The 20,328-nt window shown below is 42.8% G+C and overlaps 1 protein-coding gene across 5 annotated transcripts; it reads right to left on the reverse strand.

Annotated features, from left to right (window-relative positions):
* Window positions 1-5,463: 5,463 nt before the first annotated feature.
* LOC141353316 (uncharacterized) lies at window positions 5,464-19,639 on the reverse strand. 5 transcript variants are annotated; one of them, XR_012360348.1, is made up of 5 exons: window positions 18,518-19,636; window positions 18,109-18,150; window positions 17,910-18,002; window positions 7,974-8,072; window positions 5,464-7,606 (listed from the first exon to the last, which is right to left on the reverse strand). XR_012360348.1 is itself a non-coding variant. In XM_073859803.1 (3 exons), exon 3 carries the CDS (start codon window positions 17,138-17,140, stop codon window positions 14,963-14,965), a length of 2,178 nt encoding a protein of 725 aa, XP_073715904.1. In that variant the 5' UTR covers window positions 17,141-18,002; window positions 18,109-18,150; window positions 18,518-19,639; the 3' UTR covers window positions 14,836-14,962. The 5 variants fall into 5 exon arrangements, 3 of the variants coding, with proteins under 3 accessions (XP_073715904.1, XP_073715903.1, XP_073715905.1); XR_012360347.1 differs by having other exon boundaries at window positions 5,464-8,072; window positions 18,518-19,635; XM_073859803.1 differs by lacking the exons at window positions 5,464-7,606; window positions 7,974-8,072 and having other exon boundaries at window positions 14,836-18,002; window positions 18,518-19,639.
* Between the last annotated feature and the right edge of the window lie 689 nt (window positions 19,640-20,328).

The raw sequence follows: 20,328 nt of genomic DNA on the forward strand, positions 1-20,328 counted from the left end.
ACATTACGTGCCTTATGACACGTTGACACGAACTGCTAGGACCCCTTTCGCGAGGCGTCCTTATGCAAAGTCTGATCTATTCTGTCTAGTGACAGCGAAAAGTATAAGCCCCCGCGAATTGTGGGTGGAACACGTTTCTCCTCACTAGAGAGGCTCGTGCACGGCGAAAACAGCGAACCACGCTCTTAAGACCGACCATTCACTTTATTCATAAGCCTGTCATTTCTCAGACGCGGACGGTGCCCGATGCGCAGTGCTCTGGAACTGTCCAAGGTCCTATATGACAGATACGTCTGACGTACATCAGACGATCAGCTGTTCATCTGCGTCACAAATCACTCACTAGCGCACCTGTCAATACAGGTTATTTATGGATCGTTGACGTTATCACCTCCCATGACAATGATGCTGACTCGTGGTTAGTCTATTCCATGTATGGATTAGCTCCTCGGGCATGGTCTTAGAGGTTTCTCATTTGACATTTGTGACACGGCCGGCTGGTCCCCGCCATCCACGTTGTCAGTTTACAGCTTCGACATCCCTGCTTCGCGCACTACTGAGGTTTGTTGCATTAAAGGTGCGCCCGTAAGCTCACCTGTATGTACGATATGGTTTTTAATTATATGCGTCCACCGTGCGCTTAGAGAAGCTCACATATGCACGCTATAACATTTCGGTATACACTAAAGATGCGCTCGGAAAAGCTCATCTGTATACGGCTGTGACACATACATATATTATTGTTCATCTGTGTACGTTCACGGCGCGTTCTGTGCACTGGTTTATCTATACGCATTCACGGTGCACTGAAGGGTTCACCCGTGTGCACACAACTTATTATCAGAACACATGACGGCGCGCTCGAGAATCTTGCCGGCCTGTGCATTATAACACTCTGACTCATCTTTATGCATTCACGATGTACTCAAGTGTTCACCTGTGCCCGTGCAATTTATAGTCATACACATTTATGGCGCGCTTGGAAAGCTCACCGATCTGTGCACTATAATACTACCTATATGCATCCCGATGCGCTCGAGGGCGCACCTGGGTTCACACTATTGTGGTATCTGTATAATCCTACGCTACGAACCGTTCTGCCGCATATTATAGTCAGAGCTTCGCAGATCACTCACTACGTTTGTCTGTTGCTAACATTTATTATTTAGATGGATCGTTGAAACCATCGCAGTGGCTCACGCCCCTCTATGAGCTATGTCCTATATAGGGCCCACTCTGTGCGAGTTTGGCTTCTTCATGGACTTGGTCTACAGGGGTATCTATATTTGATATCTGCTACGCGGCCGGCTGGTCTTTGCCGTCTACGTTGTCAGATTGTACAGCTTAGACGTCCCTGCCCTACGAGCGCAGGTCCTCTCGGCTCAATCATGCACGCTCATGCGTTTTATGTGTACACCACGGTGCGTTCAGCGAGCTCACCAACGTGACTCTGAATTTACTTATCTCGCAAACCTGCGGCGCGCTCGGTATCTCGCCGTCTTGTGCTATGTTATGTGCCCCCGGTGCGTTTAAAACCCCACCGTATGCGCGTCAACATTTTATATGGTGCTTACACATTTGCTTTAAAGCTGTGAATATGCTGGGTATAGGGCCACACGCAGTGTCTCTCCAGTAAGGCACTTCAGTACGTTGTGTATGCACGGCGGGATGGGATTACGTTCCCCCATAGCGTCAGCAACTGACGCAATGCGAAGTGAACCGTATTGAAAGGGAACGCTTAGGTTACTCACATAACCCCGGTTCCCTGAAATAACGGGAAACGAAGCATTGCGTCTCTTGCCGTGCTACAAACGTCTACGCAGCGAGTGTTATTCGGCTGCGCGCTTCAGTCGAATAATAATGAGCTCTTGACGCTTGACGTCATTGGTCTGTACTTTGTACAGACGTTAACCAATAGGCTTCAATCGCGGAGTAAACAGGAGTTTCCCCCATAGCGTCAGCAACTGACGCAATGCTTCGTTCCCATAATTTCAGGGATCCGGGGTTATGTGAGAAACCTAAGCGTTCCTTTTGGCCAGTGTTGGCCTTTTCACCATGTTTAGGGTTACGCACACATGTCTTCGTGCCCTAAGAATATGGAAAAATGGCGGGTTTCTGTCTAAAGGCCCAGGGTTAGGTGAGGTCTGTCGTCGCATGTCATTGATGATGGACGCATCTCTTTCAGGCTGGGGATTGGTTATGGAAAGCCAAAGAGCCAAAAATGTCCTATCAACTAAACGTTAGGAAATGTGTGCTTCTCCAGCACAGATTACCTCTTTTTTGGGCATTGTATGGATTTCAACGACTGCAGACACGGTTGTCTCCTGCTCGTATAGAATCCATCTTTTAACCTCTTGAAAAGCACCCCCACTCTAGCCCAAACCATGAAAAGACCTATTTTTTTTACTAAACCATTTAGACTAAACCAGGAAATTATACGCTTTTAAAGAAAGACTTTTTTTACATGGTGCCAAGTGCACTTATATGACCCAGTTAACTGCCCCTTGGTACAGTTCTAGAGTTTTTATAGGAGCAGTTCGCAGCAGGGCTGTCTCCTTTGACCATTAAGGCTTATGTGGCAGTTATATCTGCCTTTCATACCTTGGTGGTTGGTCCCTCATTAAGTAGAGATCATCTTTTCATGCGTTTCCTGTGTGGCACTCACCTGCCTTTGAGTTCGCTCCCGGCATGGTGAAGGCTTTCTACACCCTAGGTTGGATTACGTGCATAAGGTTCGGAATAATATCCCACAGCCCGTAATATTGCAGGCTTTCAGCCCACCACCTTTTAGCCAGAGAGCACTTATTGCACTGGACATGTATGTATGCTTGGGTTCAGCCCGGAATAAGTTCCCGGCCACCAAGCAGACTTTAAGTTTGACACACCTGGGGGCTCATTTATAAAATGCTGCGTAAAAACCATCTTATATTTGATCTTACGATCATTTAACAAAAATGCGTACGTGTGATTCATAAACCGAACATACGCGCAGAAAACGTGCGTACCCCTTTCAAATCTATAAATCGCAAATGAACTTGAACTTGTGCGCGCAGCCGAGCAGTTTCAGATCTCCGCCTTAATTACGATGCGTAATTAATGTCAAACATATAAAAAAGCGCTTGTCAAGGTTTAAACCCAATTTCAAACAGCAAGAATGGCTTATATTTCCAAAAACCTGCAGCAATCAAACAAGCAAAAGTGCGTACGTCTGCTCAGACGTCAAAGACGGTTTTTATAAATATGGACTTTGCCGTGGATTTTTGCCTACGCACACTTTACGATCAAATCTTGTTCTGATGAACTCAAAGGAAGATATTTTGAGGAATGTTTGTAAGCAAACCGTTCATGAGCCCCATTCACTTCCACAATAGGGAAAAAGAATACTATGGAAGTGAATGGGGCTCACGAATGGTTTGGTTACGAACATTCCTCAAAATATCTTCCTTCGCGTTCATCGCACAGCAACGGATCAAACCTAATCCATTGACAAATTAAACTTAAGAGACAAAAGCGTGCAGCCCCCCCTTCGAATACACATTTCTGCAGTTTCAGCTTGTCTCTAATGACGTCACGAGGAAGAATCCGCTTTAGCTTCTCTCTGATGATGCCATGAAGATTCTTTGTCGCCATGGCTGATCCTTTAAAGAGAAAAACGTCAACAAAGCAAAATGTCCAATACATTTGCTTGCATTTCTGAAGGACAAAAGCTGGGTATTTGTTTGTTTGTATATTTATTTACACCCAGGGACGGATTATGGCGATGATGTGCCCTGGGAATGCACACAATATTCTGTACTTTCACACCACAAATTGGTTTATTTATATCTCACCAGTATCTGTCAACATACAACATATTGTACAACATACTCAATCAAAAAGATTCTGACCTCTCCAAATCATATCACAGGAGAAAATTCCATAAATATTTTACATTTCTACATTTAGCAGACATTTTATTACATTTCATGTGTAACTGTCTTTCACCACAGGCATTTAGGGGCTGGACACACCAAAACTTTTAAACGCAGCTGAAAACACCTTGAGGATGCAGAATGCCAGCTGTTTTTCAGCCGAGCGCTTTGGTAGCTGTGATACTTCAGCTGTGACCCGGTTGGTTGCTGTGGTAATGTCCTACCCCTCCTCCACTGTAATTGGACGGCTGTGTGAGAACTGACATTGACCAGCAGAGCTTCTAACTCAAAGTTAAATATTTTTGAACTCTCGGAAAAAAATTTGCTAGCTGCTTGCTTATTTGAAAAACGCTGAGTTTCCATTGGAATCAATTGAAAACATGCACCGGCCGCGGGCGTAACAGCTTCGTGTGTCCAGCCCCTTAGCTTAGAACAAAAAAGTTGTATTAAATTTATCTTAGCTGAGGGGTATCTTTCTCGATTTCCTCGGAGAAAACGCTTCCACAACATCATCAAAAGTTCCCTCAGAAGATGGCATTCAATGGCCATTAAAGACAGTGAATTTAGATGTCCTTGACACATTTTGCTTCTTAGTTCATTTCTTACTCTTGCCATTAGAGAAAATGAACGTTCTCCTTTACAGTTGCTGACTGGCAGGGTAAGGAAAAGCTGTCCTTTTTGTGCTTTCTTATCATTGATCCACTTGGTTGTGGTTTTAAACTAATTTTTGTTTTGGTTTTTGAGTAACCGTCTCCTACTGTACGTGTGACTTTAATATTACGCAATGCTTTTCACTCGCCTCTAGATGTCCCTCTCAACAGCGCAGCAATATATTAAAATTATTTATTTATTTACTAGTTAATACTTTGCAACTGCAAAAAATCACATTATTCCTCAATATTTAACACAATTTTACTGAAAATAAAATTTAAATTAAAAGATTTATTTGAAAAGAATAGACACAGTAAATTTGACAGGACCCCCCTGCTGGCCAAGTGCCCTGGGCAAGTGCCCAGTAGGCCCGTGCGTTAATCCATGCCTGCATGCAGACACCATAATTTTTTTTTTAATTTCAAGGAAAATGTAACAACTAGAGAAAGAAACAAATACTGTAGATCTTTAAAATAATGTGCATTTTTATGCACACCAAGCATAAAAAATTAAATGACTGTTCTTGACTTTTGTGTGTTGTATATTTAAATAAAATTTCCTCTTTGTGTGACAGACAATCTGAATAAAAAATAAATAAATAAAAATAAAAAAAAATATTATATATATATATATATATATATATATATATATTTTTTTTTTTTTTTAATTCAGATTGTCTGTCACACAAAGAGGAAATTTTATTTAAATATACAACATATATAAATATATAACATAAATATACAACTATATATATATATTTCATCAATATGTTGCAATTATATGAATTTAGATACATCTTAAATTTGTTAATAAACTATTATCCTTTATCCTTATATTGAGGTAGTTAAGATTATCTTTTATATTCAACATTTGATAGGCCTAAAGATGGGCATAGGAAAAAAATGAATCATGTCTTCTGAAATTAATTTACTTTCATGCAGGATAATACACTATAGCATGCTGCAAAAAAGCAACACTGACTATTTTAATATGGCCATGAAATAAGAAAAAAATTAAGGTACAGTATGAATACTATCCGCTGACCTCTTTATGGACTATCATTATATGAAAGATCTGTGAGGTGGACAGCACTATAATTCATATTCAAACATAAACTCTGGGATGCAATACTAGCATCTTCAAGTGAAATAAAGACAAAAACTGTAGACTTACAAGTTTAATAAATGGGACAGTAAAAGTCATTTCAAAAACATGCTCATATATTATTATGTAACCTGTCTTAAATACATTATTTGATTTACAATGATTTTTTTATTATCTGTCTATGCAGCACATTTGACACATATCTGTTTTGTGGATTATTTTAACACACTGAATTTTGATAAAGTGCATTTTGCATAATAATTTGGAAAAGCATAATTTGCATATTTTTTAAGTAATAAAGTATCTTTTGAGATTTTAAATACGTCAAATTATGTATTTAAATAGAATAACATGCACAATGTCATATAACTATTGAGATTAAAATACAATTTGTAAAATTACTGACTTTATTTTAAAAAACAAACAAAAATAGCATGTGCATAATAATTTGGACCATCCATCACTTTCAGAAAATCAAGATCAAGGACATTTTGCAATGCTGATGACTTGATTGCAGAAATAAATCTACACATAAGGTAGTATCTGCTGACATATTTTATTGTCTGTACTAAGTTTAACATTAAAAAAAGTATTATATATCTGTCACAGGGGTGGGTGCCATCCACTGCATCCAAAGAAAATAGGGAAAGCTGTTACACAAAATAATGCCTGTTCTACTGTGACTGCCCTTATGTAACACTTTATGGAGTAATCTGTTCCTGTTACTTGCAATCTTGTAGAAGTGATTTATCTGAAATGGTATAGTCTGCTATACCATGCTGTGGATGTTTTATGAGTCTGTGGTGTCTGGGGGTCTGTTGGGTGAGGTATGAAAGTGGCGGACAGAAATAAACTGGACAAATTCATTAGAGGCGCTGGACTGTACTTGGTATGGAGCTGAACTCTGTTCACTCTGTTCTGTTGTGGCTGAGAAAAGAATACTGTCAAAAACTATATTCAATTCTGAGCAATCCCTTTTCACCCACTACATAGGGTGCTGGCCGAACAGAGAAGTACATTTAGTCAGAGACTGATCACTGCTAAGTGTTCTACTGAGCGTTTTAGCAGATCCTTTATACCTGTGGTCATGAGGCTGTTTAACTCCACTTTGTAAGTGCTGGTGTAACCCAGGCTCAAAAACATTTGTAGTCTGAGGTAGTGATAAAATAAATAATTTTATTAAATGATAAATGAACAAAGACATTTCTAAATGGAAAAATGAAGATAAAGTTTTCTATCAAATATGGTTTATTTACAATATAAGTAAAAAAACAAAGAAAAATATATAGCACTAAAAGGGAAAAAAAACTAAAGAAAAAGTTTTTGTTGTAAACTTGTTCTGATTTGTGATATTGATCTGCACTGCACAACTGGGCAGCCAGTTGCGTGTAAGTAGGTCACGCTGACTCCGCCCTAGGCAGAAGCTGACACGGTCTCACACCCATGGCGTCAATATTTGACGACACTTGACCATGCGTCAATATGTTGACGCGGAGGGTATACCTTTCGCGTCATTTTTTGACGAACTGGGGACTTCAATACTATTAGGTACGCGAAATTAAACAGTTGTCGCCTGGCATTGGGGTTAGGGAAAGGTTTGGGTAGGGATGTCATTATGTAAATCTAACCCTAAACCGACGCGAAAATGGTAGAAAATGGTAAAAAAATAGGAAAGAGAATGCAACGGACTTAATAGTATTGAAGTCCCCAGTTCGTCAAAAAATGACGCGAAAGGTATACCCTCCGCGTCAACATATTGACGCATGGTCGCCATGGGGTGAGACTGGGTTGTCTGGAAAGGGGAAAGATAGAGAGCATGAGAACTGAAGCATGAGCCACATGTTGCTCAAATCTTTGATAAAGTTTGGATTTTTGAGAGGTTTATTCGAGAAATACACCTGGAAGATAAAACTGCCATCCGGTCATCATCCGGTGAAAATCTGAAGGAGATTAAAATATATTTTTGTTATATGAGGGAATCGGTGAGTTTTGTATGATTATTTTGAGTATATATGTGAAAATGTATGATTTAATACTATGTTCATGTGTTAAAGGATAAATGTTCTGTTTATATTGAATAAATGTGTGTATTATATGGAAGTAGATATGTATAAAAGTTTAAAGTGTATGTATAATGAGAGATGCATATGATGTATACATCGATTAAGTGTGTATCCTGTGTGTTGTGCACAGGCCAGTTTTTGTTATCTGAGAAATCAGATTCTGGATCTCTTTACTGTGGACTGCATTAATCTGGAACTTCGAATGTGCATAGTGTGAGATGGCGAGCCACCATGAGACACCTACTTTTCTTCTGTTGATATCTGCGTTGCAATTTCTACAAATTGTTTCACTGGATTATTGAAGGTTTGATTATTGAAGCACTGGAACATTCATTCTAAGGAACTGAAGAAAGAGAAATTATTAATCTCATTTGAACTGATATACTTGATTTTTGTGCCTTGTTGAACTATACACTCCAAGGAGTTTCTGTGGTATTTGAGTTTATTTTGTTAATTATTCGAATTGTAACTCTACTTTTAGAGTTGGTTTGCTTTCTTTTACATTCCTCTTATTTTAATTTGTTTATATTGTGATATTGTCATACTAAAGTTTTCTTTTCTTTGGTAACAATCATAACACAACATACATAAACATTTACACTCAAACTATATATAAATACGTGTGTGTGTGTGCCATTGCCTCCTATGAACCGTGTTGTCTTCTGATCTATCTGGCCTAGTGCATTGTTGCATTTCAGTGAGTAGTCATCCCTGAGAAGCCTCATAGGGGCTACATATTCGTGGCGAGCCAGCCAGGAGGCAAAGGAAAACACACACACACTTACTAATGATTGTTTAAAGTTCCCATTTTTTGGAGGGAGTTAACCATTTTGAAACAGTTGTAGAAGTAGTGAAAAAAACAAATGGAGGTTGTAGAGAAAGAGGGCGTGAAAGTTCCAAATGCTGTTTTAATTAGCGGCATAACTGATACTGAAGTGGATGAAGAAATATTAGGCTTCCTGGCGCAGTATTGGTCCATTAATAGATCTATCCCGGTGATTGATCCTAGCTTAGAGTCAAAGAAGTCTTTAATAGTTGAATTCAGCTCTGGACTAGCAGTCCAAAACCTCCAGGAAATGCTTCCCTATGTTCAGCAAGCAGAAGATAATCCTGACATCTCTTTTCATTTAACAGCTCTATCAGACACTTATATTCAGAAGCTGGGAAAAACCACAACCCAAAGTTATCTCAATGATCTGAAAGAATTAGCGAGTCGTAGTGGGGAAAGCTTTGAGGATGTTCTGAAGGGCATGCTAGATCATATTCAGGAGACAATTATCCAAAAGCCATGTCTTGAACCTACCCTTGTGGGAGCTGACGAGTCATTACCTGTTCATTCAGCAGATCCGCCCCGAACTGAGTTCACCCTTAAGCAGTCTCAAGTGCCAACAAATGCTGCACAACATCACACTGTTCCACCAGCATCTGCAGCCGCAAGCCCAAGGTCCCCATCATTCACTGTAAGTGACTTAAACCCACCTGTAGTGCAAAAAGTTGTAGTGGAGAACCTTGTACGCACAAGTGACTTTGCAATGACTGGGAATTCACCATTGCGGCTCCGTGCTTTCTCTGGGCGAGTTCCCCACCCACCCAATGAGGCTGATTATGAAACCTGGCGCACCAGTGCTGAACTTCTCTTTCAAGACCCAACAGTATCTGATTTCCACAGAGTTCGTAGAATCTGTGAAAGTCTTTTGTCCCCAGCAGCAGACATTGTGAAATCTCTTAGTCCCACAGCGACGACTTCAGCTTACATTCAGCTTCTTGACTCTGCTTTTGCTCCCAATTTCTAAATACATTCCAGAACCCAGGTGAAAAGCCATCTGCCTACCTACAATGACTGCATGTGGCATTGCAGACCACCATGCGACGTGGTGGAGTACTTAGTTCAGAGGTCGACAAACATCTGCTTAAACAGTTTTGCAGGGGATGTTGGGAAAGCCCTTTGCTTCTAGAGTTGCAATTAGAGCAGAAAAAGAACTCACCTCCGTCCTTTGCTGAGCTGATGACAATGTTACGTACTGAGGAGAGCAAACAAGCTTCAAAAAATGTACGGATGAAACAACACTTAGGTAATCCTAAGCCACTTGTTGTAGTAAATTCTCAAACAGCCATTAGTGATGATGTGACCCAGTTACATTCCGTTACTGCTTAGTTAGCAAGCCAAATAACACAGCTCCAAAAGCAGCTCGCAGTGCTAACTTCAAAACAGTCCAAAGAGAAGCAAAACCCAAAGATGAGTGCTGTCAAACCTGAGAGTAGTCAGGACACGTGTAGTTCTAAGAGAAAAGACAAAATTTCAGACAAATCACAGCAAGCTAGACCTAAACCAGGTTACTGCTTTAGGTGTGGAGAGGAGGGGCATATTGCCAGCTCCTGCTCAAATGATCCTAATCCCATGTTAGTAGCAGAAAAAAGAGAACAACTCAAAAAGCGTCAAAGCGAATGGGATTTGCAGTATGGCAACCTTAAGCCGCAGTCAAACTAAAAGCAGTTCCTGCTGCGGGACAAACAGGAACTGGAACCAAATCAAAGTGTCCCAAACCACAAAAAGTGTTGATAGCTCGAGCACAGAGTAATTTACGACAACCAATGTTACCCAGAGGATTAATTGGAGCCAGATGCACCACCCAAGTGAACATAGCAGTAACGTGTGACTGTTTGCTCGATACTGGTTCGCAAGTTACCACCATCACGCAGTCTTTCTACAATAGGAACCTAAGTGACCAACAAATTCATTCTTTAGCTTACTTGAGGTTGAGAGTGCCAACGGTCAAAATGTCCCCTACCTTGGTTACGTCGAACTCACCATCACATTTCCTAGAGAATTTGTTGGAGTCAATATGGATGTACCTACCTTAGCTCTTGTTATCCCTGATCTTCCATCTGCCTTTCAGCCATCTGTATTGATTGGCACAAATACCTTGGATGAGCTATATAAGGACTTTTCACATCAAAAACCTTGTTACTTTTCACCCTCTTTTGGGTACAAGCAAGTTCTTAAAATCCTGGAGTTGCGCCAAAACCAGGCTGTGGAAGGAAATGTTGGGCTGGTGCGTTTACCTGAGAAGCAACCCCAAGTAATTCCAGCTGGTCAAAGCACAGTTCTTTGCGGAACAGCATCTGTTCAAAGAGTGTACCCTGACAAATGGGTAGTTGTTGAACACCCAACCTTTTCTTCCTTACCTGGTGGCTTGATTGTAAAGACATGCATAGCTACCCTTGGGGAGTTTAACCCTTGTTACTAACCTGTGGTGATTTCTAATCCCACCACTCATGACATCACCATTCCTTCCAGATGTATTGTGGCTGAACTAAAGGCTGTTCAGTCTGTGAATCCTAGTAAACAGTCAGCCAATGAAGTTGATACAGAACCCACTCTAAAGTCTTCTCTTGAATTCAATTTTGGAGATTCGTCCATTCCACCAGAATGGAAAGACAGGCTTACCAGTCGGTTAAGGGACATGCCAGAAGTCTTTTCTTTACATTCTCAAGATTTCGGGTGCACTGACAAAGTTAAACACAAAATCAACCTTACGGACGAGATCCCTTTTAAACATCGGGCCAGGCCTATACATCCAGAGGATATGGAAGCAGTAAAGAAACATCTACAGGAGTTGCTCGATGCAGGAGTCATACGAGGATCTGTGTCCCCTTATTCCTCACCAATTGTCGTTGTGAAAAAGAAAAGTGGGGATGTCAGATTATGTATAGACTATCGGAAACTGAACCAACGAACCATAAAAGATGCTTATGCACTTCCAAAACTGGAGGATACCTTCATGGCTTTGACAGGATCCAAGTGGTTCTCGGTACTTGACCTGAAGTCTGGATTTTACCAAATTGAGGTCGAGGAGAAGGATAAGGCAAAGACCGCGTTTGTGTGTCCCTTGGGATTCTACGAATTCAACTGTATGCCACAAGGGGTCACTAATGCACCAAGCACTTTTCAGAGAATCATGGAGAAGTGCATGGCAGATATTAATCTCTGTGAAGTTCTTGTGTTTATTGATGATATAATTGTGTTCTCCAAAGACTTGGACGAGCATGAAGAAAGGCTATTCAGGGTCTTAAACAGGCTCAAGGAATATGGCTTAAAACCTGCTCCAGAGAAATGCATCTTTGCACAGTCCTCAGTCAGGTACCTTGGACATATAGTGTCCGACAAAGGTGTGCAGACCGATCCAGACAAAGTGGCAGCTGTCAAAACCTGGCCGGTTCCTAGGAATCTGAAAGAACTTCGATCCTTTCTAGGATTTGTAGGTTATTACTGTCGTTTTGTCAGAGATTTCTCGAAAAAAGTCAAGCCCCTAAATGACTTAACTTCAGGATACCCCCCTGCTCGTCGGGACACAAAGCCAAATAAAAGTGGACAGTATTGGAACCCGAAGGATTCTTTCAGCAGTAGATGGACAACTACTTGCCAAAGAGCATTTGATCAAATAATTGAGGAACTCACTGCTGCTCCCGTATTAGCATTCGCTAACCCAAAATTACCATATGTTCTGCACACAGATGCTAGCACATCAGGGCTAGGTGCCGCTTTATACCAAGAGCAGGAAGGGCAAATGAGGGTAGTTGCTTATGCAAGTCGGGGACTCTCATCCAGTGAATCCAAGTATCCCGCCCATAAATTAGAATTCCTAGCGTTAAAATGGGCGGTCACAGAGAAATTCCATGATTTCCTTTATGGCAGCACCTTCACAGTAGTGACAGATAGTAACCCCCTAACCTATGTCCTTTCCACTGCCAAGCTTGATGCAGCAGGGTATAGGTGGTTAGCTGCGCTCTCTACTTATGACTTTAAGCTGCAGTACAGGTGTGGGAGGCAAAACATTGACGCTGATGGATTGCCGACCTCATACAAACCTTTCTGTAGATGATGCCTCTCACAATGAACAGAACCAAATACTTACCTTTGTCACCCAAATTCAGACTGGAGAATCTCCTTCAAGAACTGTCCGTGACGCTCTTCCTAGGTTACCTTACCTTCTTAGAGAAAAGGAACGGTTGGAGTTCCATGATGGAGTTCTCTATCGAAGGAGAAGTGTAGCTGATAAGACAACATATCAGTTGGTTCTGCCGGAAGAATATCATTCTGACGTCCTTAAATATCTACATGATGACCTTGGTCATATGGGAATTGACCGTACTTTAGAGTTGGTGCGGAACCGTTTCTATTGGCCCAAAATGGCTTCGGACATAGAGTATAAGATTAGAACGTATGGTCGATGTATACGGCGAAAGGTCCTAACTGAAAAGCCCGCACCACTAGTGAACATTACAACCAACCGGCCTTTACAGTTAGTATGCATGGACTTTCTTACACTTGAGCCTGATCGCAGCAACACTAAGGATGTGTTGGTAATAACAGATCACTTTACTAAATATGCCCTGGCTATTCCTACTCCAAACCAAAAAGCCAAGACTGTTGCGAAGTGTCTGTGGGAACAGTTCATATGTTACTATGGCTATTCAGAACGCCTTCACAGCGATCAAGGCCCTGATTTTGAGTCACAGCTAATTAAGGAATTGTGTGACATTGCTGGAGTGCGGAAAGTCAGGACAACCCCATACCATCCGAGGGGAAACCCAGTTGAAAGATTCAACAGGACCTTGCTAAACATGCTTGGAACTTTGGAAGCCAAGAAGAAAAGTTTCTGGAAAGAGTTGTAAAGCCACTCGTACACGCTTACAACTGTACCAGAAATGAAACCACCGGGTTTAGCCCTTATGAGCTAATGTTTGGGCGACAACCTAGGCTTCCAGTAGATCTAGCATTTGGATTACCCATAAAAGACAAGATGGATGTGACACACTCTCAGTATGTAAAGAACCTAAAGTCAAACCTCAAGGAAAGTTTTCGGATCGCAGTCAAAAATTCCAAAAAGATGGCTGGAAAAAATAAAGCTCGCTATGATAGACATGTTGTTGCATCAGTATTGGAAAAAGGTGACAGAGTTCTCATGAGAAACGTCAGATTGAGAGGAAAGAATAAACTTGCCGACAAATGGGAAGAAATGGTCTACGTTGTGATTGATCAACATGGTGATTTACCTGTGTACAAAGTGTGTCCTGAGTTTCAAACCGGGCCCATTCGGACTTTACATCGTGACTTACTACTTCCATGCGGAACCCTCTCTTCTGATGTAAAAGAGTATGAGTCACCAAGTCCAGTTCCAAAGCGTAAAACTCGTAGTAGAGCAGTCTGTGAAGATTCTGAAAATATTCCTGACTCAGATGAGGAGGTTTACTATTTAGGACCCCAATTAGATGTTGTACATGAGCCTTACACACTTCACACTTCTGAAGTTACGCATCCTGAGAGGAATACTGTTAAATTCTTGAAGGCGAGCTCAGAGAATGAAACCCCAAATGGTGAGGTTCAGCCTGAAGAAAACTTACCTGGAGATCCTGAAGAAAACTTACCTACAGATCCTGATGGAAACTTACCTGGAGATCCTGAAGAAAACTTACCTGGAGATCCTGAAGAAAACTTACCTGGAGATCCTGAAGGAAACTTACCTCTGAGTCTTGAAGTCGAACCTGAAAGAGAGAACACAGTCCAGCTAACTTATTCAACTACCTCGGTGGCAAGTGAATCAAGTGTTCATAGAGAATCACCCATGGATAGATCTGGTTCAGCTGGAGAGGAATCAAACAATATTAAAGTTGCTGAAACTTGTACAGGAGTCCAAGAACCTGAGGAGACCATAGATGGAAATGAGCTAAGAAGATCTACCAGAATTAGAGAGAAACCCAAGGTCTTGACTTACCCTAAATTAGGAAATCCTCTGATTACAATAGTTCAGTCCCTTCTTCAAGGTCTGAATGATGCTTTTTCAGAGTCCTTGCAAGAACATTCCCAATTGAGTTGTCCTGTGTCTCAAGAATATGTATTCACTATGGATGTGCTGTTATGATGTGAACAGGGTGACATAACAAAAACAACAAACAAGGGAGGGGGGGGTGGAGGCAAAACAGAGTTCACAAAAGAAAGTCCAGGTAGGGTGGAGCTGGGTGGGAAAGGGGTCTTGGGTTCAGGGGTAGTGGAGGGCTTGGGACGAGAAGTCCGGGCAGGCTTGGTGGGGATCTTGGAGGGAGCAGGCTTGGTTATGGATGAAGGCTGGGAAAGGGGAACAAAAGGAGGCAAGGCAGGGTTCCAGGACGTGGTAGGGGTAGACAAGGGAGCAGACGGGGGCGAGCCAGGACTCACTGGGTAGGGGAGAGAGTTCAGGGATGACATGGAGACAGTGGCAGGGGACCAGGCGGACGAACAGGACGACAGTGCAGGGGAGGAAGCAACAGAAGGAGCCGGTGAGACAGGGGGCGCTGCGTCCGGCAGCTGAGACGAGACAGGAACAGAGACAGGGGGCGCTGCGTCCGGCAGCGGAGACGAGACAGTGACAGGGGGCGCTGCGTCCGGCAGCAGAGACGAGACAGTGACAGGGTCAGTGACAGGGGGCGCTGCGTCCGGCAGCGGAGACGAGACAGTGACAGGGTCAGTGACAGGGGGCGCTGCTTCAGGCAGCGGAGACGAGACAGTGACAGGGGGCGCTGCGTCCGGCAGCGGAGACGAGACAGGGACCGTGACAGGGGGCGCTGCGTCCGGCAGCGGAGACGAGACAGGGACCGTGACAGGGGGCGCTGCGTCCGGCAGCGGAGACAAAACAAAGTCCGTGACAGGGGGCGCTGCGTCCGGCAGCGGAGACAAAACAAAGTCCGTGACAGGGGGCGCTGTGGTTGGCTGCGCAGACAGAAGGGGCTGCAGCAGGGGCTGCAGCGGTGGTTGCGCAGACGGCAGGGGCTGCAGCGGTGGCTGCGCAAACGGCAGGGGTTAGGGTGACATAACAAAAACAACAAACAAGGGAGGGGGGGCGGAGGCAAAACAGAGTTCACAAAAGAAAGTCCAGGTAGGGTGGAGCTGGGTGGGAAAGGGGTCTTGGGTTCAGGGGTAGTGGAGGGCTTGGGACGAGAAGTCCGGGCAGGCTTGGTGGGGATCTTGGAGGGAGCAGGCTTGGTTATGGATGAAGGCTGGGAAAGGGGAACAAAAGGAGGCAAGGCAGGGTTCCAGGACATGGTAGGGGTAGACAAGGGAGCAGACGGGGGCGAGCCAGGACTCACTGGGTAGGGGAGAGAGTTCAGGGAGGACATGGAGACAGTGGCAGGGGACCAGGCGGACGAACAGGACGACAGTGCAGGGGAGGAAGCAACAGAAGGAGCCGGTGAGACAGGGGGCGCTGCGTCCGGCAGCTGAGACGAGACAGGAACAGAGACAGGGGGCGCTGCGTCCGGCAGCGGAGACGAGAGAGTGACAGGGGGCGCTGCGTCCGGCAGCGGAGACGAGACAGGGACCGTGACGGGGCGCTGCGTCCGGCAGCGGAGACGAGACAGGGACCGTGACAGGGGGCGCTGCGTCCGGCAGCGGAGACAAAACAAAGTCCGTGACAGGGGTGCTGCGTCCGGCAGCGGAGACAAAACAAAATCCGTGACAGGGGGCGCTGTGGTTGGCTGCGCAGACGGCAGGGGCTGCAGCGGAGGCTGCGCAGACGGCAGGGGCTGCAGCGGTGGCTGCGCAGACGGCAGGGGCTGCAGCGGTGGCTGCGCAGACGGCAGGGGCTGCAGCGGTGGCTGCGCAGACGGCAGGGGCTGCAGAGGTGGCTGCGCAGACGGCAGGGGCTGCAGAGGTGGCTGCGCAGACGGCAGGGGCTGCAGCGGTGGCTGCGCAGACGGCAGGGGCTGCAGCGGTGGCTGCGCAGACTGAGGCAGAGGCTGCAGCGGTGGCTGCGCAGACTGAGGCAGAGGCTGCGCCGGTGGTGAAGTTAACCTCTTCCTCTTCCTTCTCGAGCGTGGCGCAGATGCCGTGGCAGGTGAGGAGAGAACTGTGGTGGGAGCAGCAGGTTCCGAAGAGGACCCCTCGGATGGCGACTCCCATGATACTCTCCTCTCACGCTTTCCTCTGAGGTCAGGGGGCTGGACAGAGCTGGCAGGAACTGGAGTGGTGATCGCTGGGTCCTCCAGCGCCAGAACTCCCACGGCAAGACCCTCCGGGACAGGAGGCAGTGGGGCAGGTGGCGATGCCCTGGTGAAAGCCTGAAGCTCTTCCCGACACAGCCGGTCCACAACTTCATTGAATGGGCGACGAATCAACCCCTCCCGCTCTGGCAAAGGAGGAGGGAAGTGGAGGCCCGCGATGAGGTAGGAGTTGAGGAGGTACTCAGGCAAAAAGAACCTCCTAGACTCCAGAGCCTGCGCATACTCTCTAAGGGACTCCCCTGCCTGGGAAGGAAAAGGAGCCTTGCCCATCTTCATATCGGCGGCAGTTGACTGCCACCACAGCTCGAGGTCAGACAACTGCCGCTTGTCAGGAAAAGACCTGCTGTCCGCTGGGTTCATAACTGGCTTGTGCATTCTGTTATGATGTGTAAGATGGATCCCAAGTGCAGACAGCAGGTAACTTAAAGACTTTTATTATATGTAACAAAACAGAAAACAAAACCCACGAGGGGGCAAAACAACAAAAACAAGATACTAAAACAGATGGAGTGGACACTAAACAGAACGAGATACAAATCTACACTGAAACACTAAACAGGAAGACACTTAACAATAAACTTGACAAAATACACTAAACTCTACTAGACAAGACTTCAGAAACCGCGTACTCACAGGTATAGAAACAATGCACAAGCACAGGACAACAAACACAAGGATCTTAAATAGAGGACAACTAATGAGGGCAACAGGTGACAGGAATTAAACAATGAAGATGAGAACAACAAGGGAGCGGGGTAAAAGAGACAAGACACAGGGAACACGTGGTCTAGTAAACCAATACTAAGACCACGTGAACCCACACAAACCATGGGTCTGTCATGATTCTGCCACAAGACAAGATTAAACAAAGGACAAGATGGCAGAACCATGACATGTGCAAAGGGACTTGCAAGATTTTAAGGGGGGAGGGTGTAACCCAGGCTCAAAAACATTTGTAGTCTGAGGTAGTGATAAAATAAATAATTTTATTAAATGCTAAATGAACAAAGACATTTCTAAATGGAAAAATGAAGATAAAGTTTTCTATCAAATATGGTTTATTTACAATATAAGTAAAAAAACAAAGAAAAATATATAGCACTACAAGGGAAAAAAAACTAAAGAAAAAGTCTTTGTTGTAAACCTGTTCTGATTTGTGATATTGATCTGCACTGCACAACTGGGCAGCCAGTTGCGTGTAAGTAGGTCACGCTGACTCCGCCCTAGGCAGAAGCTGCTGGAAAGGGGAAAGATAGAGAGCATGAGAACTGAAGCATGAGCCACATGTTGCTCAAATCTTTGATAAAGTTTGGATTTTTGAGAGGTTTATTCGAGAAATACACCTGGAATATAAAACTGCCATCCGGTCATCATCCGGTGAAAATCTGAAGGAGATAAAAATATATTTTTGTTATATGAGGGAATCTGTGAGTTTTGTATGATTATTTTGAGTATATATGTGAAAATGTATGATTTAATACTATGTTCATGTGTTAAAGGATAAATGTTCTGTTTATATTGAATAAATGTGTGTATTATATGGAAGTAGATATGTATAAAAGTTTAAAGTGTATGTATAATGAGAGATGCATGTGATGTATACATTGATTAAGTGTGTATCCTGTGTGTTGTGCACGGGCCAGTTTTTGTTATCTGAGAAATCAGATTCTGGATCTCTTTACTGTGGACTGCATTAATCTGGAACTTCGAATGTGCATAGTGTGAGATGGCGAGCAACCATGATACACCTACTTTTCTTCTGTTGATATCTGCGTTGCAATTTCTACAAATTGTTTCACTGGATTATTGAAGGTTTGATTATTGAAGCACTGGAACATTCATTCTAAGGAACTGAAGAAAGAGAAATTATTAATCTCATTTGAACTGATATACTTGATTTTTGTGCCTTGTTGAACTATACACTCCAAGGAGTTTCTTGGTATTTGAGTTTATTTAGTTAATTATTCGAATTGTAACTCTACTTTTAGAGTTGGTTTGCTTTCTTTTACATTCCTCTGATTTTAATTTGTTTATATTGTGATATTGTCATACTAAAGTTTTCTTTTCTTTGGTAACAATCATAACACAACATACATAAACATTTACATTCAAACTATATATAAATACGTGTGTGTGTGTGCCATTGCCTCCTACGAACCGTGTTGTCTTCTGATCTATCTGGCCTAGTGCATTGTTGCATTTCAGTGAGTAGTCATCCCTAAGAAGCCTCATAGGGGCTACACTGGGACAATGCACTATTGAAGTAAATTACCTTTTTTATACGGGAAAAGTTATCGTTTTTTCTTATCTATTAATTTTTAAATCATGGATGGGCAGTTATGTTTTTATTTCTGTTTTCTTTAATTTCTTTCTTTTCTATAATTGTAACATTAAAGCAATTTCCCCCTGGGATTAATAAAGTTCTTTGAATTAAATTAATCACTAGGATTAATCTTAGCCTGGTTGTTAGCCTGCTCTGGAGCAGGCTAGCTGCAAAGAGTAAATCTCCATAGTAACTTCATCTAGATTAATTTAGCCTCCCTTCATGCAACCGAGTCAGGGCTAAATTCAGCCAGGATAACTGGAAAATCCCAGCTTAATCCCTTATCTTGCTTTTGTGCAATACCCCTCTGAGGGCTATTTCATAAAACTAGATTACAGAATAAGCCAGGCTTATTTTGTTAAGTCTGGCTTATTGCCGGTGGATTTCGTTTCATAAAACAAACTTGAAATAGCTCAACCCCAGTTACTATGGAAACTTATGCTTGCAAACTAGCCTGGTCCGGAGCAGGCTAACTGTCAGGCTAAGCCTCAGTTGTTGCTTAACTAGACTTCCACTAACACTGAAATGTAAATGCAATGTTATTACAGCTGAATCTTTGACATTTTATTTGACTTTATTAACGACTATTAATCTAACAATTAAAGAAAATCAACTTATATATTAAATTTGATAAATTTTGATACAAAAATAATTAATAAATAAAATATAGACATGTGTTTCATAATATGGTATATACTCTACATATCTTCCAGATGTCCTTTTGGCCCCCTCGAGGGACCTACCATCTTACTTCCCAATATTCCAGTCCAAACCAGCCTTGTTTTCATCAATACATTGCAATTATATGAATTTAGATACATCTTAAATTTGTTAATAAACTATTATCCTTATATTGAGGTAGTTAAGATTATCATTTATATTCAACATTTGATAGGCCTATATACCATATTATGAAACACATGTCTATATTGTATTAATTATTATTGTAACAAAATGTATAAAATTTAATATATAAGTTGATTTTCTTTAATTGTTAGATTAATAGTGGTTAATAAAGTCAAATAAAATGTCAAAGAGTCAGCTGTAATATCATTGCATTTACATTTCAGTGTTAGTGGAAGTCTAGTTAAGCAACAATGAGGCTTAGCCTGACAGTTAGCCTACTCCGGACCAGGCTAGTTTCCAAGCATAAGTTTCCATAGTAACCGGGGTTGAACTAGTTCAAGTTTGTTTTATGAAACAAAATCCCCCGGCAATAAGCCAGACTTAACAAAATAAG

This window comes from Misgurnus anguillicaudatus, chromosome 21 (genome assembly GCF_027580225.2).
Source record: "Misgurnus anguillicaudatus chromosome 21, ASM2758022v2, whole genome shotgun sequence".
NCBI classification, from domain to species: domain Eukaryota; kingdom Metazoa; phylum Chordata; class Actinopteri; order Cypriniformes; family Cobitidae; genus Misgurnus; species Misgurnus anguillicaudatus.

Bases quoted from the DNA above. Each gene is read 5' to 3' on its own strand.
- LOC141353316 (XM_073859803.1), bottom strand. From the start codon at position 17,140: ATGCACAAGCCAGTTATGAACCCAGCGGACAGCAGGTCTTTTCCTGAC.